This window comes from Sturnira hondurensis, unplaced genomic scaffold (assembly GCF_014824575.4).
Source record: "Sturnira hondurensis isolate 20B ecotype Veracruz unplaced genomic scaffold, ASM1482457v3 Scaffold0008640, whole genome shotgun sequence".
Taxonomy (NCBI): Eukaryota; Metazoa; Chordata; class Mammalia; order Chiroptera; family Phyllostomidae; genus Sturnira; species Sturnira hondurensis.
The window spans coordinates 4,885,211-4,910,472 of record NW_028081271.1 but is presented as its reverse complement, the minus strand read 5'-3'; the positions used below and the strand labels follow the sequence as shown (position 1 = coordinate 4,910,472).

At 44.4% G+C, this 25,262-nt stretch overlaps 2 protein-coding genes across 5 annotated transcripts in view; one reads left to right on the top strand and one right to left on the bottom strand.

Moving 5' to 3' along the window:
• The window catches only part of TRAPPC11 (trafficking protein particle complex subunit 11), a 35,644-nt gene extending 24,988 nt beyond the window's left edge, over positions 1 to 10,656 (bottom strand). The window contains exons 1-8 of the mRNA XM_037055144.1: positions 10,482 to 10,656; positions 8,392 to 8,616; positions 6,373 to 6,542; positions 5,658 to 5,728; positions 4,755 to 4,869; positions 3,711 to 3,810; positions 3,157 to 3,230; positions 974 to 1,070 (exon numbers count right to left, since the gene is read on the bottom strand). Coding sequence (XP_036911039.1) covers positions 974 to 1,070; positions 3,157 to 3,230; positions 3,711 to 3,810; positions 4,755 to 4,869; positions 5,658 to 5,728; positions 6,373 to 6,542; positions 8,392 to 8,595 — 831 coding nt within the window. The 5' untranslated portion in view covers positions 8,596 to 8,616; positions 10,482 to 10,656. The remainder of the gene's footprint in view (positions 1 to 973; positions 1,071 to 3,156; positions 3,231 to 3,710; positions 3,811 to 4,754; positions 4,870 to 5,657; positions 5,729 to 6,372; positions 6,543 to 8,391; positions 8,617 to 10,481) is intronic.
• A 163-nt stretch (positions 10,657 to 10,819) lies between these two features.
• On the top strand, positions 10,820 to 24,745 carry RWDD4 (RWD domain containing 4). 4 transcript variants are annotated; one of them, XM_037055141.1, is made up of 8 exons: positions 10,821 to 11,123; positions 13,280 to 13,360; positions 17,884 to 17,993; positions 18,084 to 18,234; positions 19,674 to 19,791; positions 21,946 to 21,995; positions 22,130 to 22,132; positions 22,939 to 24,745. In XM_037055141.1, exons 1-8 carry the CDS (start codon positions 11,100 to 11,102, stop codon positions 22,969 to 22,971), a joined length of 570 nt encoding a protein of 189 aa, XP_036911036.1. In that variant the 5' UTR covers positions 10,821 to 11,099; the 3' UTR covers positions 22,972 to 24,745. The 4 variants fall into 4 exon arrangements, with proteins under 4 accessions (XP_036911037.1, XP_036911035.1, XP_036911036.1 ...); XM_037055142.1 differs by lacking the exon at positions 22,130 to 22,132 and having other exon boundaries at positions 10,820 to 11,123; XM_037055140.1 differs by lacking the exon at positions 22,939 to 24,745 and having other exon boundaries at positions 10,820 to 11,123; positions 22,130 to 22,622.
• The last annotated feature ends 517 nt before the right edge of the window (positions 24,746 to 25,262 follow it).

The following is a 25,262-nucleotide window of genomic DNA, read 5'->3' as shown; positions in this document are numbered from 1 at the left end:
CACAGACAAGTGCGTGTGTGTGTGCATTCACACATTCACTGTTTTTATACAAATAGCATCTCACTAAACATGCTTTGTGCCTTACTTCTTCACCTAAAAATACATCTTGGACCTCATTCCTTAACAGATGGAGTTGCCTCATTCTTAAATGTTGTATAATAGTCCATTGTTTGGAATTATAATTTATCTTAACCAATCCCTTATTTCTGGGGGGTTTCCAATCTTTTCCTATCACAGGATATAACAAATATCCTCATACGTGTGATTTGCAAGTCTTAGCACACATGCCGGATAAATCTTGTGAAATGGAACTGCTAGGTCAAGGGAACGTCTAGCTCCTCGAACTCTGTAGTCATTGCAAAAATAGTCTCTGCAGAGACTGGACCAACTTCCACTCACAGAAACAAGGAACTAAGTAGCCACCTGCCCTCACACCACCAATGCAGTGCCAGCCCTCGTTAAAGACTGAGTGTGCAAAGACTAAAAGCAAAACAAACGGCTACCACTTGCCTTCTGGGAGCATCTATTCCTACCATACATAGCCCTAAAATGCAGAAATGACACGTACAGAAGTTTGCCGAAGGTGAACAGAGACACCTTTCCCGAGGCTGTGCCACTTAATCAAGGAAGCCTTACATCGTTCTAATACCTCGTGTCTTTTTAAATTCAGTAGCTGGCAGCTTTCTTCTCACCCCTTCCTGCCCCCACATAAAAACAAAGAAAAGACCCCCCCAAGGAGTTTTACAAAAGTAGAACTGTTCTAAGTGAGAAGGCTGGCACCCCTACACACAAAACCAAGCTTTATAACGAGGGTGCTGCTAAGCACCAGGCCCCCCTGAGATCAAGGGCATAAAAAGGAGCGTAATTCATCAAATACTTTTCAGAGCAGGTAATTAATTTTGGATTTCAAACTGTAAAAAGATAATCTGATCATTAAAAACAAATTTTCCTTATTTGGAATTATAACTATTACCTTGTAGTTTATAAATCCTGCCATCGTCTTAATTTCCAGGATATTAGTTTCATGGGCTCTCAATTCATGTACCAGATTATAGGCGGTCCTATAATTTCTAACAGAAACATGAAGAAGGTGGTTAATTATGATATAAATTAATTTTAAGAAAACAGTACTCAGAATAAAATTATTAAAAATAAGAGACAATGCTGAGTCAACATTTCTTAGCACTTACCAGCTCAATAACGTGTATGAGGGGGACTCAAAAAATCCCGGGATTTATTTATAAAAAATTGTGTATTTATTCTTGCATGTTTAAACTTCAGTCCCCTTCAAATTCCTCTCTATTTGATGCGATACACCCATTGAGACATTTTCTCCACTGCTCAAAACAGTTTTTGAACTCATTAATTCTAATACCTTTTCATGCTTCTGCTATTTTTTGTTTCACTTCTTCCTCGTCCGCAAAATGTTTTCCTTTGAGGACTTTTTTCATCCAGGGATACAAAAAAAGTCACCTGGGGCGAGGTCAGGTGAATAGAGAGGGGGATCATGCTGTTTGGGGTAAAAAACTGCTCAACACTCATAGCAGTGTGGGCAGACGCGCTCGTAAATCACCCATCGTGCATGAAATGGGCAAGTGAGTTGAAAGAGTCTTCAGTGCAGCCTCTCACCACAACACCAGCTGGTACGCTGATACAGCTGGGTCCCTAGAACACCCACCTATGGGGGAAGCCTGTGCTACAAGGGGCCAGTCCTCCAGAAGATAATTCCATAGTTTTAGGTCCCCCTCACATGTATTAATCTCTGACGTCCTGTAAAGTGCTGTACTGATTAACGTGCAAAAAGATTCACCAGTTTCTAAGAACAGCACCACCACATGCAGACCGCCATGTCATTAACACCTGTCAATAACTGGTAGAAAATACATTGGAAAATGAGTGAAGTGGACAGCGGTCCAGAGTTAATCTAAAAATTAGTATTAAAATGGTATTTTTTAAAAGCATCAAAATGAGCTTTTCAAACAAAGAGAAACTCTATTAGGAAAGGTCTTATCATAGAGCACAGGTCAGAGGCTTTTAACCCAGTGTCTCTGCAAGCTAAGCGGCTATCACTGGTCCGGTCACAGGCTAGAGGGGACACGTCCTCCAGGTGGCAGGGGCTGAGGGAGAGACAGTGGGAGAAAGGAGGTTGAAGGAGACCCACCCTGACCATGGAAGGTAGGGGTAAAATCTCGGAAGTCTTCTCCAAAGCAAACTGTGCTCCTAACTTCAGCGGGTAAAATCTGTCTTTCCAGAGCGACGTTTGAACACAGCTGGAATGGAAGGTTTTTAACGAATACTACGGATTAAAAACGAACTACATTAAAGCCAGCTATAATTACCTGAAGGCGCTGAGATTCAGAGAACACAGTTTGGCACCTAGCACCTCAATAATAACACACACACACACACACACACACAGAGGTTTCTGCAATATTCCTCTGAATACTAGACGGACTTTCATTTACTTCTCTATTTTTCTCCCGGGACACTCAGCTAGTCCTGACTTTAGGATACACCGCTGTCTTTTATCCCTTTGTCACATTGCCACTACAATCTTTAAAAACCAAGATAAAACTAGAAAGAGATGGTGTTTTATCTAAATTGTGGCAAAGGAATAAAATGCTTGACCATGGCCGGGGCATTTGCAAACACTCAGTGAAGCTCTATGCAGGGCCCCTGAGTAAAAATGATGCTGGCAGGCACTGCCGACTAAAACACAAGTTTAATTAGAAATAAAATCACAGTTGGATTGAATAAGTGTACTCTATACCTCAAATTCATTCTGACTTAGACAACGTTTAATGTATAGTTACCTCTGGAAATCAGTCTTAACACGAGCGTTTTACTGAACAAGCACATAAGCAGAAAGTGGGAACATTTTAATGTTACGTATCTTTAGATCATGATGTTTAATCAAAGCCAGAGAACCTTGTAACACCATGAAATTTACTTCCGACAATGGAACTTTGTGAGTCTGAAAAATTACATTCCACTCATCTCTAGACCATCTAAAGTAAACAGAGCATACGTGACCTAAACCAATATAAACATTTAGAAATTAATTAGTCTGGTTGTGATTCAGAAACTGCCATTCACATGTGATGGTGTTAACGCAAGGATAAGGGAAATTCAGATTGACAGCTGTTAGAAACTTACTTCAGTGCATTCTGTGTATCTTGTTTTAACTCATTGAAGAAAGCTATTTTGAACTGATGTCTAACAAATAAAAGCTGAAAAAGAACAGAAAAAAATCATCATTTCACATATCCTCTTAAAATTATAAAAATTTTAATAAGTTTTATTAAGCAGAGACATAAGTATAAGAAAAACATTCAAAATCAAATTTCAAGAATTATTCTAACAAATAAGTATAGCTAGAAGGCTATAAAAATCTATTTTTAGAAACTTCAAGGGCAAAGAATACAAAAAGTAATTAGCTTTTAAGTGCTTTTAGAAAAACTAAAAGGAAGTGAAAGAGAATATGGGGGGATAAATGGTAATGGAAAAAATACAATTAAAAATAATGTAAAATTTAAAACACACACACACACACACAATAAATAAATAAATAAATAAATAAACGTACCGAAGCCACTGAAAACCACCAATGTACTAGAGGCATTTACTGCCTCCCCCAAACTCCTCGGCACAGAGCAATCTGCCTGGAGTGCTTCTAGCATTTAGTTCCTTAGGGACAGACAAACACGCACCTGGTGTGTTGTTTTATTCAGAAACTCTTTATGAGATTTCACTCTTCTGATCTCGGTATAGTAGTAAGTCTGCGCATGTTCATAAAAGGCGTTTTCTAATCTATTTTTTTTAAATAAGAACAACATTAAAACACTAAAGTTATTTTTAAACAAACTAACAATCATATTTGTAAGAAATGAAAGTAAAATTCTGACAGAGATGATATTTAGCTTACCTCGTGACTAAGATAAAAAGTGAAGCAAAACATAACCAGAATTTCTAGATCAAAAAAATCTACAATTAAAACTGCAGAAAAGCCATTTAAAATTACGTGCTACCCAAAGAGTACCGTATTTTGCTATGTACAGTGCGCATGTTTTGCCCAAACCTTTAGGGAAACACAAGGATGCGCATTATACATGGGTGTGATTACATGCCATGGGTATAAACGGGCACAAGAATCCGTGCACGATGCGCAAACATGGGGATGCACACTGTGCACAGCAGCACACTACACAGGGCAAGATACGGTAACCAATTAACACATTTTGTAATTCCTAACAATGAGGTAAATTCTAAGATTACTTCCACCTTTATTACTTTATCATTTTATAAGAAGTCTAAAAGAAACATATCTAATAATTAGATCTGACTATTTTTCTACGACTTAAGTATTTAGGGTTTCAAGAATAAAAAAACTAATGGGAAAAAGCCTAAAAAAAGAAAACAGGCCAATGAGGTGAAGTAACATCTGTGTGATTCAAATCCTGCTCCACTCCTTAACTTTGCCATTACCCGGTAACAAAGAAAACCCAGCTGCAGAGGGCTGAACAACTCAGAGCTCCTTCGGGGAAGGAGGCAGACCTCAGAGGTACCCCCCAGGGCTCGGGCTCCGAGAAAGCGGAATTTGTAGTCACACAGAGTGGGTGGTACCGCAAGGGTTTTCTTCCACTTGAATCTTTCCCATGAACATGTATTTTTTTAAATAAATGGGTCTACACTACCAATATCTCAATGCCTAAAAAAAAGAATGTAAAAAAAATATTTTCAAGACCTTTCTTTACCTTATAATGTAACCCACAAGGTGGTCGGTGTGCGGCAGCACAAACAGAGACTTTCCCGAGAGTTCACACGCATTGCACAGAGCTGTAGCCCTTTCTGAAGCAATAACATCTTCTCCTGTTGATGAGACCCATTAAGGCAAAGCAAGTAATTAGTGTGTTCTTCGCAATGAGCATCTCCCCAAATCTGAACACCATAATGAAAAGTAAAAACCCAAACCACTTCCACCATGCCGGGAGGGCTCCTGGGGTCCCCGAGAGCACTGTGGGTTCTCGGAAGTTACACGGTTCACATCTGATAGGAACACACCGTGGAACTACCTGCTGAGCCAAGACAGGCCAAGTGATGCCAGCACGGAAGCCACATAACTGCTCCCCAAACCGTAACTAAAAGTGGAAGCACTAATTCATGAAGGTGGATTTGGGATGCCACGAGTTCAACACAGAAACAAAAACTATTTTGGCCTCGCAATGCCTGAGAAGAAGAAACGAGCATCTGAAAAGCAGGCATTTTCTAATGGGAAATCGGAAACTGTTCTGCATTTCTCTTGGCCTTACTGCAAATTAAGGAAACAAGTACTACATCATGACTATAATTTCAAATAGATCTCAGATACGTAGACAACGTTCTTTAAACATCAGTGAGTACCTGTTTCGTCAATGATATACGCCTAAATCGGGAAACAGGGGCAATGGGCCAGTAGGACTTAGGAAGACCTGCACTCTCGAATATTCCCGTTTGTTACAAGAAGCATTTACGCACCCACTATTAGTACCTCTTAAAGCAACACATTGTATTTCTCATAACTTAACGCACAAAAGATTTCAACATGAAAATTATGCTTCGTGGTACTAAGAACCAGAGGTACAAAGCAATTAACTAGTTATTAATTAACTTTTTGGTACCTGGAGGCAAAGGCGTTTTTTTCTGAATCAGAACCACAGCCACTTTTGTGTTTCTCCCTTGTAAACTTTGCCTGCATTGGAAAGATAGTAACACTAATTAAATAATTAAACTGTTTTTAAAAAATATATCCAAAACTTTACATAAAATACAAGTTTGATAATTCAAAGAAAGATAAATTTCAACTAAAAGACTCCCAAGATCAGAGAAAATCTTTTCTTGCATGTACGGAACATAAATGCCAGAGTTATTTAAATTTTAAAAGAGTCTCACATCAAGCTTCTAATCCTTACAAGTCTATTTTGCGAGCAAAAGTTTAATACATACTTTCATGTAAAAGTTGTAATGCAATATCTTTACAGTGACACGTTACAGAGTAGTCAAAAGAATTATTTTGAAACTGAAATGGTGACACAACAAAAGTATCATGCAACTCACGATCAAATTACTGTATCTTCCAAAACACATTATAAATGCGGGAAAAGGCGTTTGGAAACTCAGACCAACTAGTCTTCTAACCCTTTCATCCTTCTTAGCATCCCGTAAATTAACGGTAAAGCCTCCTGTCTGGAGCCGCACATGTTTCCCTGGAGGTCAGCGGTCCCCAGAGGGACCGAGGCAGTCTAAGCAGCACCCTGCTGGCTGCCTGCACCCAACGTGTGAGGACAGCAGACCCGGACAACCCAGGAGGCCAACGCAGCGCACGGGCAACCGGACCTGACGATCTCCACTCTGGTGGCACACTCCGACTGCTTCTCCTTCCACTGAGGCTCGTCCCAGTCCAGCTCGTAGAACACGACCACCAGGGCCGGCACCAGGTTCAGGTGCTTGTTCATCCAGCCCGTCTTGAGGATCCCTTTGGGGATGTACCACTCATACGAAGTTCTCTGCAAGTGGTGGCAGAAGTGGAAGGGTTACTGGATGACGACAGCAGCAGAAACCACGTGTCCTCGGGCCCCAGGCCCTCGACAGGCACTGATCTCACTGGGTAGGCACACCAGCCATCTTTAAGATGAAGAAATCCCAGCTTACGAAGATCAAGAAACAACTAGAACCTCAACCCTGGAGCTGCGATGATTCCCATTTAAAGAATGATGAAAGCCAAGCATTTCTAACAATGTCATGGCTCTCAAATACCCTGGAAGCAAACAGCCCTTTTCCAGGTAAATTTGACTTCTATTCCTCACTATTCCAGTTTCTGATTTGTAAAAACTGCTCAGATAAACTATTATGTAAAACCGAACATGGCTTCATTTGTTTCAAGACATACTGCAGGATGGCATTTTCACCTTTCTTGTGGATGAAGAGGGACATGAAGGACAATTCTTAAACACAGAAGCTCAGCGCAGCCACTGAGGCTCAGCACGAAGTGCCAGGTGGTGGGAAGGGGCAGTGGCAGATGCGATGTGAGCCCCCAACCCCCCAAGGCCGGGCTGAATTTCACATCACACCCAGCACTGACTCCGCCTACTTCAGCTCAAGTTGCTCCAATCACTACTTCAAGTGAGGAATGACCAGGACAGTAAGGAACCCTGACACACAAAAAAGCTTGAAGACTCAGCAAAGAACCAGGAAAAGGAAAATAAAAAGCTCCTGAACTGGAAAATTAACTGAGGAGAAATGCGTGAGTTGTTGTGGGCCACTGGCCTTTCTGGACACAAACACCACATTAGGGAAAAAAAAGTGTAAGGGCCAGGGGTGTGGTTACTTGCACAATTTCAGAGAGAGCTCAATTTTTATGGCTCAGTACATGAAATGGTGTCCTCAATGCGTGGTTCTCAAACACATAAGAAAAGAATCAGCTGGCAACCAAAGCCATGGGTCCCACCCTCCCAGAGTTGAACTGAGGCCTGGCGTTTACATTTTTAGTAAAAATACCCCAAGTGATGGCAAGGTACTGGGTCCGGTGGCCAGCCCATCAGAAACACTATACTGCAGGGGAAAAAAAGTCAGGGTCTGGGGGGAGGATATTCTGATCAATGTGCCTTGTTAACTGACTTTCAGATCAATCTTATAAGATTGTAATAAATAACCAATCAACATACACAACTTTGTTTAAAAAGTAAATTGACATACTAAGTACTATGTATGTATTAGCTGCAATTAATATTATATAATCATTTTTTAGGTAAATAAGGGTCTCTACTATGATGCTCACCCTAAAAGTCAGTTCTGAACTCAATGCCTTTCCTTGCTCCATACTGGATAAGCAGTTTTAGTTTATACAGAACTCCCCCAGGACAGAGAGCATGTCTTGTTCACTTCCTATTTAAATCTCCATCACCAGCCTACTACACAGCTGCAGGTACCTCACATGAAGCAAGCACCCCATGAATGTGTGTGAAACTGAGCTGGAGTATGAAGACCATGGATTCTACAGTGAACCTGGCAATGATGAACGGAGAACATGAAACCTTCCTTGCAGGAAGCCTTTATGGAGACCTGGTGGTTTTTTTTTTTTTAAACAAGTGCAAAAAGGAAACCCTAGGCTCATAGGATAAAAAGCTTAATAATTATAAAGTACTTATTCCTCTAGGGTTAAAAAAATAACTAGTACTAAACATGCCTGTAGTGTATTACAGACATGAAAAAGCCCAGGGTTTCTCCATGCATCAGGGTAACCATCACCTTGATAAACTCAAGGGTTTTCCAGCACAGACCACAGGAGCAAAAAAAATATACCCACACACAGAGGAGAGAGGGAGGAGAGCCCGCATGCAATCACAACGTCATTACCTTGGGTCTACATTTGGGATACTCGTGGTCACCTGGTAGCACCTTGAAAGAAATCGGTACCCGATCAGCCCTCCGATTGGCACAGAAAGCATCCCAGACGGTTCGGTGGACAGCGTTGTAAACCACATCCAGGCCAGTCAGAGTGACAAATGCCATGGGCCGGCAACATAACTCCACAGGGAAGTCCCACTGCGTGGGACTCATGATCACGACGTGAGGACAACTCTGAAATACGAACGTTAAAAGCCCATCTACATTTCTAATATATAAATCTCCATTTAAGAAACATTATAGTCCTGGCTGGTGTGGCTCAGCACTTTGAGCACTAGTATGTGAACCGAAGGGTTGCCAGTTCAATTCCCAATCAGGGCACATGCCTGGGTCCCCGAATGAGGGCGGGCAAGAGGCAACCAACTGATGTATCTCTCACGCACTGCTGTTCTTCTCTGTTTCCCTCTCTCTAGAAATAAATAAATAAAATACTTTACAATAATTCTAATTTTAAAAAGGGATTTAAAAAAATAAACATTACAAAAAGGCAACACACTTTGAAATGTCTGTAAACTGTTGAGCAAACACAAAAAAAGATCAAAATTTTTGAAAACTTTAATTCCTATACTGACCTACTGAAATTTAGTGACTGGTATTGATTTTTTTTAAATCTTTCATATTACAAAGGTAGTCAACTTTAAGACAAATCAATATTTTCAGTAACATCTCCAAATGTGCACAGAACTTTGGGACAAGCAGACCAAGAAAGAGGAACATCATCAGATTAAAATAGGTCTCATGAGCTACTTCAGCTATAAAGAAAAATAATTATAAATGATCAGTGACTTAGATATACGATAAAGTATAATTATCTGTAATTTCAATTATAGAGATAATTGCTAACACCTGACTTCTTAAATCCTGAGAAATTATTAAAATAATATGCTAATTATCTAAACAGAGTTAGCCCTGCACATACATCCACGGATCTACATGTGCAGATTCAACCATGTGTGGCATCTATCTGCACCTTCTAGCAGTCACACTAAAAAATAGAAACAGGTGGAATTCATTTCAATAATACTCTAACCATTATATCCAAAATACTATCATTTCAACATTAATATAAACATTATTAACATGGTAGTTCACTTTTTGGTTCCAAGTTTTCAAAATCTGGTGTGTATTGTACACTCACAGCACATCTCAACTCAAACGCTCAGTGGCCCAGTACATATGGCTACTGGCTGTCAGCTGCCATACTGGATGGTGCAGCTCTAAGTTACTGTAATTCTGTCTCCAAAATTCCTACCACATTCTACATTAAAAGCTTTGGCACTTGAAATGGGTCGTGCTTACTCTGCAAGAAAGTAATGGGAATGGCACAAAGGCCAGGCACGGAGGTTGTAAGGATGTCACGACAGCCCACAGGAGGAACTTCTTCATCCCTGGAAGAAGCCAATGACGTGGAAGCAGGTGAGGAAGCAGTGAGTGAACACCCTGGAGGGCATGCGTGTATCAGGGAAGTATTCTGGAAGTTGGTATGGAAGATAATAACGAAGACTCTTGCAAAGGATGATTATACAGTGCAAAGAAAGACGACCTACTCAAAGTGGAAGATAATGTATGTGGTCCCTATTTTTTTAATTAATACAGGTTCAGGGTGTAGGGCAACGCTAGTAAGGATAAGATTCATAGACGTTCAACTACAAAATGACCAACAGAGGAACGACAGTTTCAGGCCTCGATGATGAAAAATAAAAGGTGATGTTGAGGATGTGAAGCAATAACCGATTTAAGAAAAGGCACCGTCCCAGGGTCGCAGAATTCTGCCCTGGTAGCGCCAATCAGAAAAGGCGGAGAAATAGCGCTGCAGCCCGAAAAGCGCACTCTTATCTCTGTCCCAATCCCCGCCCTTAAACCTAGAGCCCTAGAACCTTAAACCATGGGTGCATAAGGGGTTAAAGAGAACTGCCCGAATCGCACCCGCTGACGCCGTCAGAAAACGGAGGCCCCCAAAACAGGTATTGCTTATTAGGAGCTGGCTCTCTCCCTTGGCGGGGTCGCCTGGCCCCGCAGGTCTCCGGGCCCAGACTCACCCAGGCCGCGCCCACAGGGCCCGCGGAAGCTGCAGCCGGTCGCCCCCAGCCAGGGGAAGACGAGGGGAAGCAAGCAGGGGTGTCTAAAGACGCCGGGGCCCGGTTCCTGCGGCCACAGCCTCAGAGCCGGTTCCAGCAAACAAGACTCCCCTGTACCCACCTGCGCCGGCACAGGAAGTGCATTTCGGTCCTGAGTGACAGGGCTCTGCACCAATCGCTACCCCGGAACTGTACGCGGCTCCACAAAACGTAGGGAAGTCGCTCCATTTCCTAGAAGGGCAGGAGCTGGGGCAGACACAGAAGGAGCCAATAGGAGAAGCGAGGAGGAAGAAGAGGTGGAGCCTCTCTCGTGACTGCTCTGCTAAAGAGGCGCCGGCGCCCCGCCAGCTGCGGCCCGGGGCTCGGTTCCCACAACCCTTTAGCAGGAGGCTTTGCTCTGCTCAAGGGCCACAGGTGCGCGAGACTGTTGTCTAGAGTGTGAAGGGTGTGCATCCGGCAGCCGAGTGCGCAGAACAGGGACGTCTCGCCCTCGGGGCCACTGCTTGCGCCTTCTCGTCCTTGTCGCGAACACCGTCGTCCCCCCCCCCCCCACCCGGGAGGCGCCCAGCGACCGGCGCGATGAGTGCCAATGAGGACCAGGAGGTGAGTCCCGGGGCTGCACGCGCCTGTCCTCTCGCAGGCGCGGTGCCGAAACCGAAGGAGGGCTGCTGTCCCACCCCCTGCCCAGGTGGGACCCGGCTCTCGGACTAGCGGCCCCGCACGTGCCATCGCTCCTAGAGCGGATGGAGCCTGGCTGGAGTGGCACAGGTGGATCGGTGCCCTTAGAGCAGAGGCCGGGCGCGCGTCCGCCTCTGCCTCCCCTCCCCCACCTTCCGCAGTTTTCAGTTTGGTTGTCTGCCCGGGGTCCCCCTAGGTATCTCTAATAGCAAGAAGGAGTGTCTTTGGTCCGAGAACCGGTGGACTTGGCTGGCCTTAAATGCCGTATATTTTTTTGAGCTTGTGAAGTGGGATATTTTATTAGAATCTGATCACCTTTAAATTCTAAACCTGTTGGCATGTAGGGAAAGTTAATTGAGTTAGTTAAATCTCTGATGGAGATTTAATAATAACTCCAATTTAATAATAGCTCATTTAATAATGACTCTAGTGTCCCCTGGCTCTGGCAATGTTGTCTGGTAGAATTTCTCACCCACCTGATGCTTTGTATCCAGTGCATACGAAGTCTATTTTGAGCATACGTAAAGTTGAAGGAGATGCTGCGTGTCATCTCGAGATGAACCTTCTAATTTGTAATGTGGAGGACGAAGGGAAGGTCTAACAGGTAAAGCGATTGCCTAGGGCTATGCAGTAGTAGAATCAGGACTAGAATCTGAGTCTCCTTAGGTAACTGGTTCAATACTCATTTAGACTATATTGCCTGAAATTTGGGAGTTTTACAGGGTAGATGTAATAGAATCTCTGGATTATGAAGGACCCCAAATTCCAACAAGGTCCTTTAAAGGTCCTGTAATTCCAAGGTCCTGTAAAGGACCCCAAATTCCAACAAGTGAGTTGCTGTCTCGATCCATTCTCAAATATTCTTGCTAGGTGAGTTTCTAAGCCAAGACATGGACAGTTCTTACTGGGATGCGTGGAACATGTACTGTAATGTTAGATTGTTTTTTGAGGACTGTTTGATTTCTTGTCCTGCCACCGGTATGGTTCACTGTCCCATCAAATTGTCATTGACAAATATGGCAAGCCTGCCTTCAATTTTTGTCCAGGTCATTAATTAAAATATAGGAAAACATTAAGGACAGTAGAAGTAGCACCGTATTTTGAGTCAGTTTGCTTGTTTCATTGTGATCTCAGTTATTCTTGAATCCAGTTTGAACTTCTGTAAAAGTAATCGGAGAAATCTGTGGAGCCCAGGTGGACACCATCAAGCCTTTCCCTCACGTGCCAATCAAGTTACCTGTCTGAGAAGGGCAGTTTACCTATACGTTGGTTTTTATGTGCTTGTTAGGTCCTGGGATCTATTTCTTCCTCTCTGGCCCAGGTTGTCACAAACATTTTCTTTGATAATCTCTTCTAAAAATTTGTCCACATAGATCGAATCCACCCATCTTCAGTTGGTAGAATTCATGACATGCATTTTTTTTAAAATTAAAATACACACCCAAGTGGGCAGTCATTCCTGGCTTCTCTTCGCAGGTGTTCGTCCGTAATCACAGCAGCCATTGAGTCTTCTCCTCCGTGAGCCGCAGTGTTCTAGGAAATATTTCCAGGCGAGGGTCACTAGTTGCATATTCATTTGCAGTCATTTTCCTCTTGGGAGGGATGCTTGTCAGCCTTTTTCTAACTTTCATTTTTTCAGAGTACTTTTTTATTGTCCTTAAGTGTTTTTTCAAGTTTTGTGTCATTCTGTGGGAAGGATCACAAAGGTGAGATACGTAATGTTCTTTCTAGCCCAGGCTACTCTTTAGCAGAGTGATAAAGGATGCATGCTCTGGAATTTCTTCAAACCAAATCTTTTCTCCCTCTGCCTCCCCCCCAACCCTGGTAGGAAGGAGAAAATAGTGAGATTTTCTTCACAGGATTCATGTGAAAATTAAGTGAGATAATACACTGTAAATGCTTAGTGGTACCTGGCATGTTGTTTTGAAGTAAATTATATCTGTGTATATTATAAACATCCAAGACCTTATAATTCAATCAAGTTTTACATAGTGGAGTGGGCTTGAATCAGAAACTAAAGATGCTCTACTTCTCCTACATGTATTCCACTGAACAAAACTCCTGTGATTCATGTCTTTCAGATGGAACTGGAGGCGTTACGTTCTATATATGAAGGAGATGAAAGTTTCCGGGAATTAAGTCCAGTTTCATTCCAGTATCGGGTAAGACGTGGCATGAGTAGGACTGCTTTGCTAGAAAAGGCTTAAAGATTCCTAGAAATGCCAATTTTGTCTTTAAATTTAGTGGTTTGAATTTGTGTCCGGTTTTTCTGATGCATTTAAAGGAGGACACATCACCATGATATCACTTTTTGAAACTTTTGAACATATAATTCAGAAACTTTTTAAAAGATAAACTTGTTTCTATTGTACCAGAATTAGAAAGTGTTAGATTAGAGGAACCTTTTAAATTGTGTGATTTTTACAAACAAATGATAAAAACCATTTATCCAAATGATTACAAGAAACAGTGGTATAGATAGAAAAGTTTTCTGTAAAAGACTTGTGGTTATTAACATTGCCTCTGTTTAAGATAAATTGTATGAGACGTGATCTTTATAGAACTATATTTATATGATAGTTTATTATGAAATGATCACAGGAAGTCGCTTCTTTATAGTGGCCCCATCCGGATCTCCCTTCTCTGCTCCGCTCTCGCACCCCACAGCCCCCATGTTGACGCCACCAGAGACTTGTGACGGTCCAAGTCTGTAGCAGAATTGTGTCCTAGGCCCTTCTCTTTGACTCAGATGGTGCCCCCCAGACTTCCCAGCCACTGCGGCCACAACCTAGCAGGTGGAGGGCTCAGCCCCTGCACCTACCCAAGCGTCCATGTGATGCTCCCTCAGCTCTTTACTGAGCGCAGTGTGCAGGATGCTGTAGGGCGTGTGTATCGGGTGGGAGGGACACTCTGATGTGACCCAGAGAGTGGGTTTGAGGGAATGAAACTGAGGCTCGGAGAAGGTGTGTTGGGGGGTCAGAGGCCCTGGGGTGCAGTTCTGGCTGTGTCCTTGTCAGACCCCTCAGTTCCTGCGCGGACAGGTTAGTGGCCTCCTAGGTGATCCTCCTCCTCCAGGGCCTCCTGCAGCTGCCTGCCCGCATGCACAGCACCACCAGTCCCCACCCACTGTGGGTCAGTCTCTGAACATGCTGTTAGATGCCCCATGCTTCTCCCTGTCATGGTTTCTCCCCGGGTTTCTCTCATCTGTACAGTGGGGGTGAAATTCCTCAGCCTGACACTCGGGCCACCCCTCCAAACTTCCCCGGCCACTGCCATCCACTCGACACCATGGCTTGTGAGTGTCATGTTTGTGTCCTGTGTCTTTAGCTTGTCCTTCCCCCACCCCCCACCCCCCACCCCTCACCCCTCAGCCATCCTCCCTCCCCTTCAGTCCCTAACTCAGGCCTCCTCTGTGACATTTGGGCCATGTCTCCTGTCTCCTGTGTACTTCAACACAGAATTGACCAGTACCCATTTCTTCGTACTTTGTTCGCCACTTTTGAGCTTTTAGTCTTCCTCTGTTTTAGTGATTTCTCAGATGCTCTGTCTCCCTTGAAGACAGGAGTAGCCTTGTCTCTCTCTCTGCTGATTTCTGTACCGAGCACCACGCAAGGAGGGCAGCTGCTTTCCACGTGCACCTCGAGTAAGGACCGAGTGACTGCGTGCAGCAAGTAGCTTCTGTCATCTTCCGGTCGTCTCTGTATTTAAACTGCAGGCATATGGTCTTTAGCTCAAGCCATCACTTCGTCAATGCAGACACTAAAATACAGGCTTAAACCATTGATGGCCCTTATGGGCATAGCGGCAAATGCCTAGGTTTATTTGTCATAATTTCCAAGCCCCAGCTTACATCGTTATGTGTGATTGAGGGTGAGGGATGGAAATAAAACAGTAGTTGTCAGAAAATAAAGGTGAATCAAGTAACAATTTGGGGGTGAAAAAACTTTAATTGTATTGCTGTTGTTTAAAAATAAGTATTTCAAGAAGCAGCACCTATACTAAAATATTACAGAAGAGATTGGCATAGCCCTGTGTGGGAACGAGATGCTGACTCATGAATCATTCCACGGTTTGAGTGGAAAGCCGCCGTTCTGCAACCACCAGTGGGAGGCCTGTTTCAGACCGCCATCGGGATCATCAGCAGACGTACGCTAAAACCTCTGGGTGAAAAGTTGTTGAGAAACAAGGCGCACACATACATTTATAGTGTCGCCCCACAGATTCTTTCTTAATCACAAAGCGAAAAAGGTGCCTTTGCATTGAAGAGATCCGGAGACTGTCGCCTCACCCAGGTGATCAAACGTGGCAGCTGAAGTGCAGATGCAGCTTACGTGCCCCCTGCATCGGCTGTGGGGGGTCCCCATCCCCTGTGGGCCTCCTTACCGAAGCCTCGTCATCTGGATCTGAACAGAGGAGACCATCGGGCAGTCCTGGTCTGGGGGCCTCAGGCCCCCAGAAAACTCGCCTCGATTCCTTTTGTCATAACAGACCTTTAAAAGTCAGGGGGGAAGGCTAGAGACTGTTCTAAACTAAGGCAGAACTGTGTGGTCCGCAGTCCTCAGTGGAGTTTGGCTTTGTGGTTTGAGGAGGCGATTTATGAAGGATACTTCAGGTGTGATTGGGGCACTTTTAATGTGGATTATGAATGGGGTCATCATGTTTTGTAGCAGGGTTAAATATCTACAGAATGGTGTCGTGGTTACAAAGAGCAATGTCCCTATTGTTTGGAAGCTTTACCTGTAAATATCTGCAAACATTTTCACAGTGTCTGCAATTCAGTTTCAAATGGTTCAACAAAAACCAAAAGAAATAAGTCTCACGCACATGTAGGGGGCGGGGCATGATTCTGTAGTGGAGAAGAAGGAAGAGAAGCAGATTGTTGGGAACCACCTGGCCTGCTCTCAGGAGCTGTAGCCTCCCACAGCTGTGGCTGAGCAGAACGCACTTCGGGACGTAAGCTGCTAAGGAGACAAAAATCTGTCCCCGCTCTGATAGGCCCCTGCTTGGTCTGGGTGGATGAACTGGTTAGCCAATGACGGGAAACATTCCTTAAGGGAGCAACAACCTAAGACAGGCATATTCACAAAGGGACCACCAGGGAAGGACTTAGGGGACTTTAGAGAAGGAATGACGAACCTCTACCCCTTGACTTTGTTATAGCCTGAGTCCTCCTCACTCTGTCTGTAAAAAGTCTCCTGATCTCTTGGCTGCCTTGCTTCCCCACCTGACTCAGGCCTGCAACAATGCCTCCAAGGGTGCGGCCCTGTGCTGGAACAGGTGGTTCCGGGGTGTTCAGGCCTGAGAAAGAATGAGTAATATCCTGTGAAACCTGCTTTGCTAGGAATGCCTCAAGCTGTGCATACTGAATGTTTAGGGTCCAAGCCCAAAATGAGTTTGTTTCCCCAGGTTTTAAGGCCAAGTGGCGCCACTCTGTCTATCAGATCCTGACTCAAAAGGACCCTCAGGTCCCAGAAATGTTATCTGTAAACCATCCTCCTTTCTTTGATACACACCCGTGTGCAAGTAAAACTCAATAAAAGCCCAGGGGAAAAGGTGCTTGGGGCTCTGAGAGATGAGCCCGCCTTTCCTCCCCGAGCAGGTCACGTGTTGGCAGTCATTTCATCTGCAGCACTGGGGGATACCGTGGGACAGGGTTCCCCCTCAGTAGATAAGAGGAAAAAAAGTGAGGTACATTTAGTACATGAGATACACATCAGTGAGTGTTCAGTGTTCTGTTCAATTTCTCTGTAAGATTACACATTTTCAAAATAAAAAGTTGGGGAGAGCAAAAGAAACAGAAAAGACATCTTTACAGTATCCAGGTGAGGAGGGCCCAAAGGTACAAACTTCCAGTTAAAAATAAGTCCTGGGGGTGTAAGGTACAGTGTGGGGACTGTAGGTAAAAACACTGTATCTTGTATTTGAAAGGTACTAAGAGAGTAGGTCTTAGTAGTTCTCATTATAAGGAAAAAAAAAACGTCACTGTGTGTGGTGACAGATGTTAACTAGACTGGTTATGGTGATCATTTCACAACATGCACAGGTACAGAATCATTGTTATGCACCTGGAACTAATACAGTGTTCTATGTCAGTTGTACCTGAATTATAAATACATAAATTAAGTAAGTAAATGTTATCCAGGAGTTGGCTGTTTAGCCTAAGGTGCTACTGTACTTTGCCTCATCTCTATGCCTTTTCCTTTTTTCTCTAAATTTTATGTTTCATTTTCAAGTCTGTCAGAGTTGTGCTGATACCAGTTTCCTTGTCCTTAATGCTCCTAACGATTCAGCTGTAGGAAAACTAGAGACCAAGAGGAGGCTTTGTGCATTTGCGGATTATTCCTGTCGTCCATTCTGTCCTTGTCCTTCCCGGCGGATGTTTGCCCTCAGGCAGCTCTGATGAAACAGCGGCCGTCTGCAGAAGGCAGTCTCGGCACTGGGAACGGCTGCAGGGGCCGGCCCGCGGCGGCATAGGCCCTGGACAGCCGCTGAAGCTGCCGGGGCGGGCAAGGGCTGAGACCCCACGCGCGCCCCCACCGCGCCCCAGCCTGTGGCCCTGCCCTCTTCAAGCTCACGTTCTGACCTGACTTTGAGCACCAGAAAGAATTCCTCATTTGAAAGATCATAACTTAATATTCTGTCTCGGTGTCACTGTTTACAAGCCTAAGATTCCCCTTTTCTTCAGATAGGTGAAAACGGTGACCCCAAAGCCTTCTTAATAGAGATTTCCTGGACAGACACGTACCCCCAGACGCCTCCCATCATATCTATGAACGCTTTTTTTAACAACACCATGTGAGTAATGCTTTGTTGTCATTGGGGTTTTTTTTTTTTAAACATTTCCTGTGGCTTTTCTCTTAGCGGTGCCTATCTCGTGTGCTGTAGATCCTCAGCCGTGAAGCAGAGCATAGTGGCCAAGTTGCAGGAGGCCGTGGAGGTGAACCTGGGCACCGCCATGACCTACACGCTGTTCGAGTACGCCAAGGACCACCGGGAGCAGTTCATGGAGCACCACCGCCCCGCCGTGTCCGCCCCGGTGAGTGCGCCGCTCACTCGTACCCCCTTTGGTGCTGTGCAGCTCTGATCGCTCGGCACGAATTTTTACCAGCTCTTATCTTCTAACATTTAGAGGGAGACTTTGTGTCAACGTGAGTTACATCCGAGTTCAATGAGAACAGTGAATTTTAGATTTCTTAGCTTCAATGTAACTTCCAAAATCATGCTCTCCAGGTTTTACACTTTCTGTAAGAGTAGGCACTTCGTGTCCCACCCAAACCGAGGTGTTGTAGAAACAAGGTTTTTCCAAGTTTAATTAATCTCTTCAGAAAGCTCGGGAAGACTTTTTACGTGGAGCTAAAATAGGTATGAAATTTTATGAGGATTATTTACTCATAAATAGTGTGTTAACACAGTTCAGTTTGAAGGTATTGTAGCTTAAAGAGACTGATTAAATAAGAAAAGTATGTATTTTCTAGAATTATGTAGGAAATAATCATCTTTTACAAGCGTGAGCGTATTGGCCCCTTTGCACCACGTTCCGCACTAAAAACTTTCCAGGGACAGCCACGGCCAGGTCTCGTGCCTGAGCGGCTCTGGCTTCTACCTGCCCGGAGGAGCACAGAACAGCTGCGGAGGCAGCGGGGGTCAGGGCCAGGGCCAGACCTCATGGGTTTGGCCCTCAGCACCACGTGCTGGGTGACTCGGGGCAGGTTTCCTGAGCTCACTGCGCTCAGTCTCTCCCCCTATAAAGTGGCAGTTATGATGGTATCAACCTTATAAAATTGGAGTAAGGGAGATTCTTCTTTGCCCTGGCTGGTGTAGCTCAGTGGATTGAGGGCAGGCCTGCGAACCACACGATTGCGGTTCGATTCCCAGTCAGGGCACATGCCTGGGTTGCACAGGGATGTTTGCACCTCCTAAGCATTTACATCTTGCCTGCTGTAAGCTCTGACGGCAGGAACTGAGATACGGGGCCCAGGGGCGGGGGGCAAAAGGGGGCTTGCAGTTGTAAGTACACAAAACCAGAGTTTTCTCCTGTGTTGCTTATTATTGTTATTATGTATGCCCCCCGCCCCGTATTTTAAAGATTTCCTTTGTTCTTCAGGAAACCAGGATCATTAAGTAGGCGTGTGATTTTTCTCAAGGCTTATTTAAACTTCCAAACACTAGCAAGTGAGCTGCGTTGTAAACTTACCCCGGAATGCGAGAGCTTCGGCTCACTGGTGGTGTCAGGCCTTCTCTGCCAGGGACCCACTCTGCCATTGGCACTAACCCGCACCGGAGGGCGCGGACTCTGAGAGGGGCGAAACGGAGCCAGTGCGCTGAGGGCACCCGGGCTGAGGAGTGAAGATAGCACCACAGGGCTCCTTCCCTTCGCAGATCTCAGCATCTTCAGCTCGTTTCAGGACGTAGCCATATTTTGTCCCATTCTATCAGCTTTAAAGCACGGGTCTGAGAATTGTTTTTCCCCCCCAGACATCCATAAGCAATATCATCTCGGTTGAAACTCCTAATACGGCCCCATCAAGTAAGAAAAAAGACAAAAGAGAACAACTTTCCAAAGCCCAGAAGCGGAAGCTGGCAGATAAAACAGGTTTGTGGGTTTGTTTTTTCCTTTGATAACACAAATAGAGGCGCTGCTTGTTACTGCGATGTGGGCGCGTAGTAAGTGTGTTCAGAAGATTGGTCTCTCCTCTTCATTCTCAACACATGTGGATCAGAGGCCGTGCTCTTCGCAGATGTCTGCGGCAAACGTTACCCACTTTGCCGCACGGGATCGCCCCTTAAGAAGGGGGAGGCCGAGTGGCGAGTGACTGGACGAGCGTGGACTCTCAGGAATGGTGGGACAGCGCCCAGATGTGTGTCCTGCTTGCACCCTCGCTGACATGGGGGGACTCTCCGGTCTGTCTGCCTCCGCGGCAGAGACGTGATTGTTGAGAACCTTTCGGAATGCAGCTTTCACGTGAAGTGAGGTGTGGTGTGCCGTTGGATCTTAGCACAGTCGATATTCTCAACGTTTTTGTCCGTAGCCGACTTATGCAAGGACAGTAAAACTTGAGAATAGAATTCCCACGTCTCTTAAACCGGGGTCCTTTGGTAGAGACCTTGAAGAGAGTGTCATAAACTCCAGCTCATACCAATAAAGAAAGAGTTTTATCCCTTTATTAAGCCTGAAAATTTGCAAATTGGTATCAGTCGAGAGATCTTTTTCCCAGTTCAGGAAAATGAGGACATGACCATGTGTGCCTACACACGTTTATGTACATGTACACATAAACATACAGTTTACATATGTGTGTGCGTGACTGGTGTGCAGTTACAGGTTGCTCTTAACTGGGGAGAACCGCCGCTTTTCCTTTGGTGAGGAGACTTAAAATAACGCCCTTTGTTCTGTGAGGTGTAGGCAGTTTTCTGGGGGTCTGTTTTATTCAGTGTCCGTGGCAGGATAAAAAGATAGCAGCCCTGTGTTGGCCCCCAGAGAACATTTGTGAAACTTTAATGGTCTGTGCAGTAGGGTCTGGGAATCCACTATGGCAGCCTCAGAGCAGCATCGGAGTGCAGCGCCAGCAACAGAACCGGAAAATCGTTCGCTACCGCAGTCAGTGCTCTAGAATTTCCGTTCATCGCTTTTTGGAATGCTTAGCATCCGTCAGTTCATTTCCTGCTGCTTCCGTACGTGATGGCCCGAGGTCGTCCCCTTTTACTACTACCGCCTCCGGGTCCTTGATGGTGCCCACCTAAGAGTCGTTATCTTCCTGCAGGTGCAGGCGTGGGAGTCTGGCGTGGGGCCTGTATTCTAGACAGCACTGCGGGCCGGCTTTAGTTGCCGGGATTGTCGATCTGCCTTCATGCCCCTCATAACTGTAACCTGTGGGGGAGGTTCTTCTTGGCAGGAAGGAGAGAGGAGCCATTAGCATCTGGAATTGAGCTCCAGTAATACTGCTTCTGTTCTGTAAGGGACAAGGAGTTGGTTTGTTTCCCTTACTGTAAAATTAATGTATTGTTTTGAGTACAGATTTTGAAAGTCTTGTAAAATGAGATATGCAGATATATCAAACATAAAGGAAATCAAGCCATTTTAAATTGAAGAATGTTTTGGTTGTATGGATTTATTAAGCTATTTAAATCTGAGTATTCTATTCCAAGAACAAAATTACTTTGTAAATTATAAATTCTTATAGAAGGGTTGAGCTTATGTTCAAACTCTCCTGGCAGATTAAAGCTCTATTTTTTAAATGTCAGGTTAACTAATGAATATTTTATCAGAGCACAGGAATTAATAAACAGTTGACCAGGTCTCCTTTTGATCTTGAAGCCAAACATCTGTTTGTAAGGCCTCTTGTCCTGAGCCTCACTTCGTAGCGTGAAACACTAACACGTGAATCAGTGAACTGACACAGCCTCTTGCTGAAACAAACCATATCTTTGTGCAAGAGCATGACCCTTGTAGGTGATTGGTTTTTCTTCCTGGCATCACCCGCTCACCTCCGTGCTGCTCCCATGACGTCAGCTCTGGCGTGGGCACAGAGGGGTGTGGAAGGGCCCGCCTGGGACCCCAGCAGGGAGGCCCAGGCAAACAGTGCTTTCGGTCACGGTGACGACAGACTAGTTCTTCAGCTTGGTACTGCGCCATTTCAACTTGTCTCTGTTGTTGTGCGGGGTAGAATGTGAATCTTATTTATTGGAATAGTAATTTAAAAATTACTGATTGGTCTTAAAAATACAGTGGCTGTTTCCTGTTCTCTAGATCACAAAGGAGAACGTCCTCGAGGATGGAACTGGGTTGACGTGGTGAAGGTGCGTGACGTTTCTGTCCTGGCCTTCGAAACTCCTTGTGACTGTCACTGTTGAGTAACGAGTATTTTATCTTTCATTTTCTCCCCCTCAACGTTCGGGTTTCACCGGATGTCTGCTTCCTCTTTTGCCCTCAGCACGTAAGTATTTGTAGCTACCATGAAGTTTGCCTGTGTATGTAAGTTCATCTTAAGAACAGACATGCTTACCTATGGCTGTAAATTACTGACATTGCAGAACGTGAATAAACAAGTCACAGAAACAAATGCTTTGATTTCTTAGTAGAAATTGAGTATTTTATTTAGGTTTGGACCCTCGTTGTAGTTTCCCATCATTATCAAGAAAGATTTTCTGGTTGTGTTGTTTAAAATTGTTTACTTTCCATTTTGAATTTTCCTGCCAACTCCTCTCAATGTTCTCCTTGCACAAATTGTAGCATCAAACGTATTAAATGGTTGCTTAACACAGTAAGTTACTCGTCTTTGTAGGACTTCATGAAACGAGTTTTGTGTACTGATGGGTGCTGGTACTGTCACCAGCGATTAATACTTCTAAGTAATACTTGTAAGAATTGTCTGATTAAGGTGATAAATTTTACATTGTTTTTACGACAGAAAATTTTGGAAATTAGAAAAAAGAGTTTGTTTGTAATGGAAGACAAAAAAAGAAGCCATCTTTCATTTTATAAACGGCGCCTCTGTATGTTCTTGGTTCCAATTTGTGCTTCAGAAAGCTTCCAGGGTGCCCCCCTTTGTTCTGTCAGGTGGTGGTTGCAGAGAGACCGTTCCCGGTGCAGATAGAGGTGGTGGAAGCTGGGGGAGGTGTAAGTTACTGAACCTCGTTGTCTCTTGTGGCGATAAATGTTTACTGTTGATACGGAGTGAAAATAATGAATTCGATCTGATAGCCTAAACTTGGTGAATATTTCTTCTGTCATCTTTCACAGTTAAGCAAAACCGGCTCCAAAGATGATGAGTAGCGCTCGGAATCGAAACGAGGGAAGAGCGTCCTTCGGAAGTAAACTGGGTTCGCAGTCAACAGGCTTCACAGTCAACGGGGTTCATAGTGTTTTTGTTACCTATTTCTGGTATTGAGGTGGCTTTTTATAAAACAGCTTTTTTGTATGTTTCTTACGTAAAAATGTTTTAAGCTGAAAGTTCATGAAGAGATTTGGTTGTATTAAATTATTTTCACAAACTTGCCTTAATAAAAGGTGACATGTTACTCTTCAGTGTACTTTGGAAACCTTTTGAGCTTTGTCAGTGGACAAATACAGAGGATAATTAATCGGTGTTAATTTATGTGATCTTGTTCTGGTGGGTGTGATCATTTTTTTTAAGTACGAAGCCCTTTTCAAGAATCTCGTGCCCCAGGGGAACAGAACGTGAATGAACAATCACTCCGCAGCACGGTCCCTATTAACAGGCTTCTTGTCTTAAGTGTTCATCTCTTTTCCCTAATCACTGAGGCATCAGTTGCTTCAGAGAAATTTAGAAACTGGTAATTGAGCTTTACACACCATATTCTTCATAGTTCCTTTTTTTCGTTTTTCAAGAGTGAGCGGCTTCTCTTTAATAAGTGGGTACTTGTGTATGCTTTCCCCTTGGTGTGGGTCACGCTGTCTGGTCGTGGCCACTTTCCGTGGCGTGTGGACGGGGGCACTGGAAAGCACGCCCAGCGGGAACAGGAGAGAACACCCAAGCAGGTGTGCTGGTTCCTGCTGGAACCCCCTCTTCACTGCGGGTGCCCTGATGTGGGGGAAGGTGCCTTACTGTTTCGTTTTTGTATGGTTGGAGACAGTGGTTTTAATAATTTGTTTGTCAGCTACTGTGTATTTTTAGTTGCCTGGTAACCGAGGTCTTCTAAATGATTTGACCTGAACCCACATTGCAAGTTTTGCTTCAAGTATTCAAGTGTATAGCTCAACCCAAGTATCTTTGTAATAATAGATAAAGTATTTCAAATGCTGAACTGTGGCACCTGCTGGATTTTTTTGTCATTAATGGAGGAAACGCTCGGTGCTGTTTTACCAGGGAGTCATTGGCATCTTCATGGGCTTCGTAGTGATTGTGTGCCCGCTCCCAGCTTCCCACACACCCAGTGCCACTGCTGTGACATCGGGGGTGGGGAGGCGGCGGCGGTTCCTCGGCTCCACCCGTGCAGCTTGACTGGCTCAGCCCGAGCGCTGTGGGGCTCGTGGTCACGGTCTTCACCGAGTCAGCCTTGCCTGCACTTAAGTCATTCGAACTATAAAGTCAGTGTAATTATGGTGAAGAAGTTCATTCTCATTTCTACAAGCTGAGTCGCATTTTATTTTTTAAATAACATGATAAAAACATTAAAATCCAGGCCCACTAAAGTACGGTGATGTTCGTTTGGGGTTGTGTGTGTGCTTTTTGTCACGTTGATCCACTTGTCCTTTTTAAAGGAATAAACCGCTCTGTCTGCTAGTGGGGAAATGCTTTGTTCTGCTCTGAAGAGTCTGTAGTTGTCCAGGCTTATCGTGGTTCACAGACTACAAAGAGTAATGCTAGTAAGATGCCAATGAACTATTTTTACTCTTTTGTATGAAATGACAGATTCAGGGGTGACGGTGGCGGCAGGGACTCTGCCTTCTGTGAGTCCCTTGCACGTTCTCTCATTGATCTCGCCATCACCGTTAACACTCCCAAGTATATTTTCTCAAGCTCTGTTTACTAACAATTGTATGGAATGACATAATTAATAAGCAATAAAATCCGAATTACACTCGTGGTTTTCGTGTGTTTTATTTCAAGTGACTTGAGGGAGAATCGTTGATTTTTATCGTATAAATCTGCATAGTCTATGGTGCAGGGTATAGCCTCCAACCAGAAGCAGTTCAAACTGCTGGATTAAAAAATGTGTTTGGGATGAGCTGACAAGGTAAGGAATCCCCAGTCTGGAAGATGAAAGTCGGAATGTGGAGGTCAAGGACAGCTTTTGTTTTGGAGCTTCAGGGGTCCCAAAAGGCAGGAGGTGAAGTCCAGGGTTGGTCCGGTAAGTAGTCTGCCTCTCACACACACACCCTGCACCCCCACATGCGTAAGTATCTACAGTGGGGACCCCAGCATCCCCAAGGAGGAAGTGTCTATCTTGATCTCTGTTGGAGGGTTAAAATGTAAACATACATACACGTACTGCCCTGACCACTTACAGTGTGTCAGCCGTGACTTGGACTTTGGGCCAAAGTCCTCCCCATATGGTCCATCTGAAGAAAAACAAAGCCAGCATTTTAAAGTGGCACCAGGC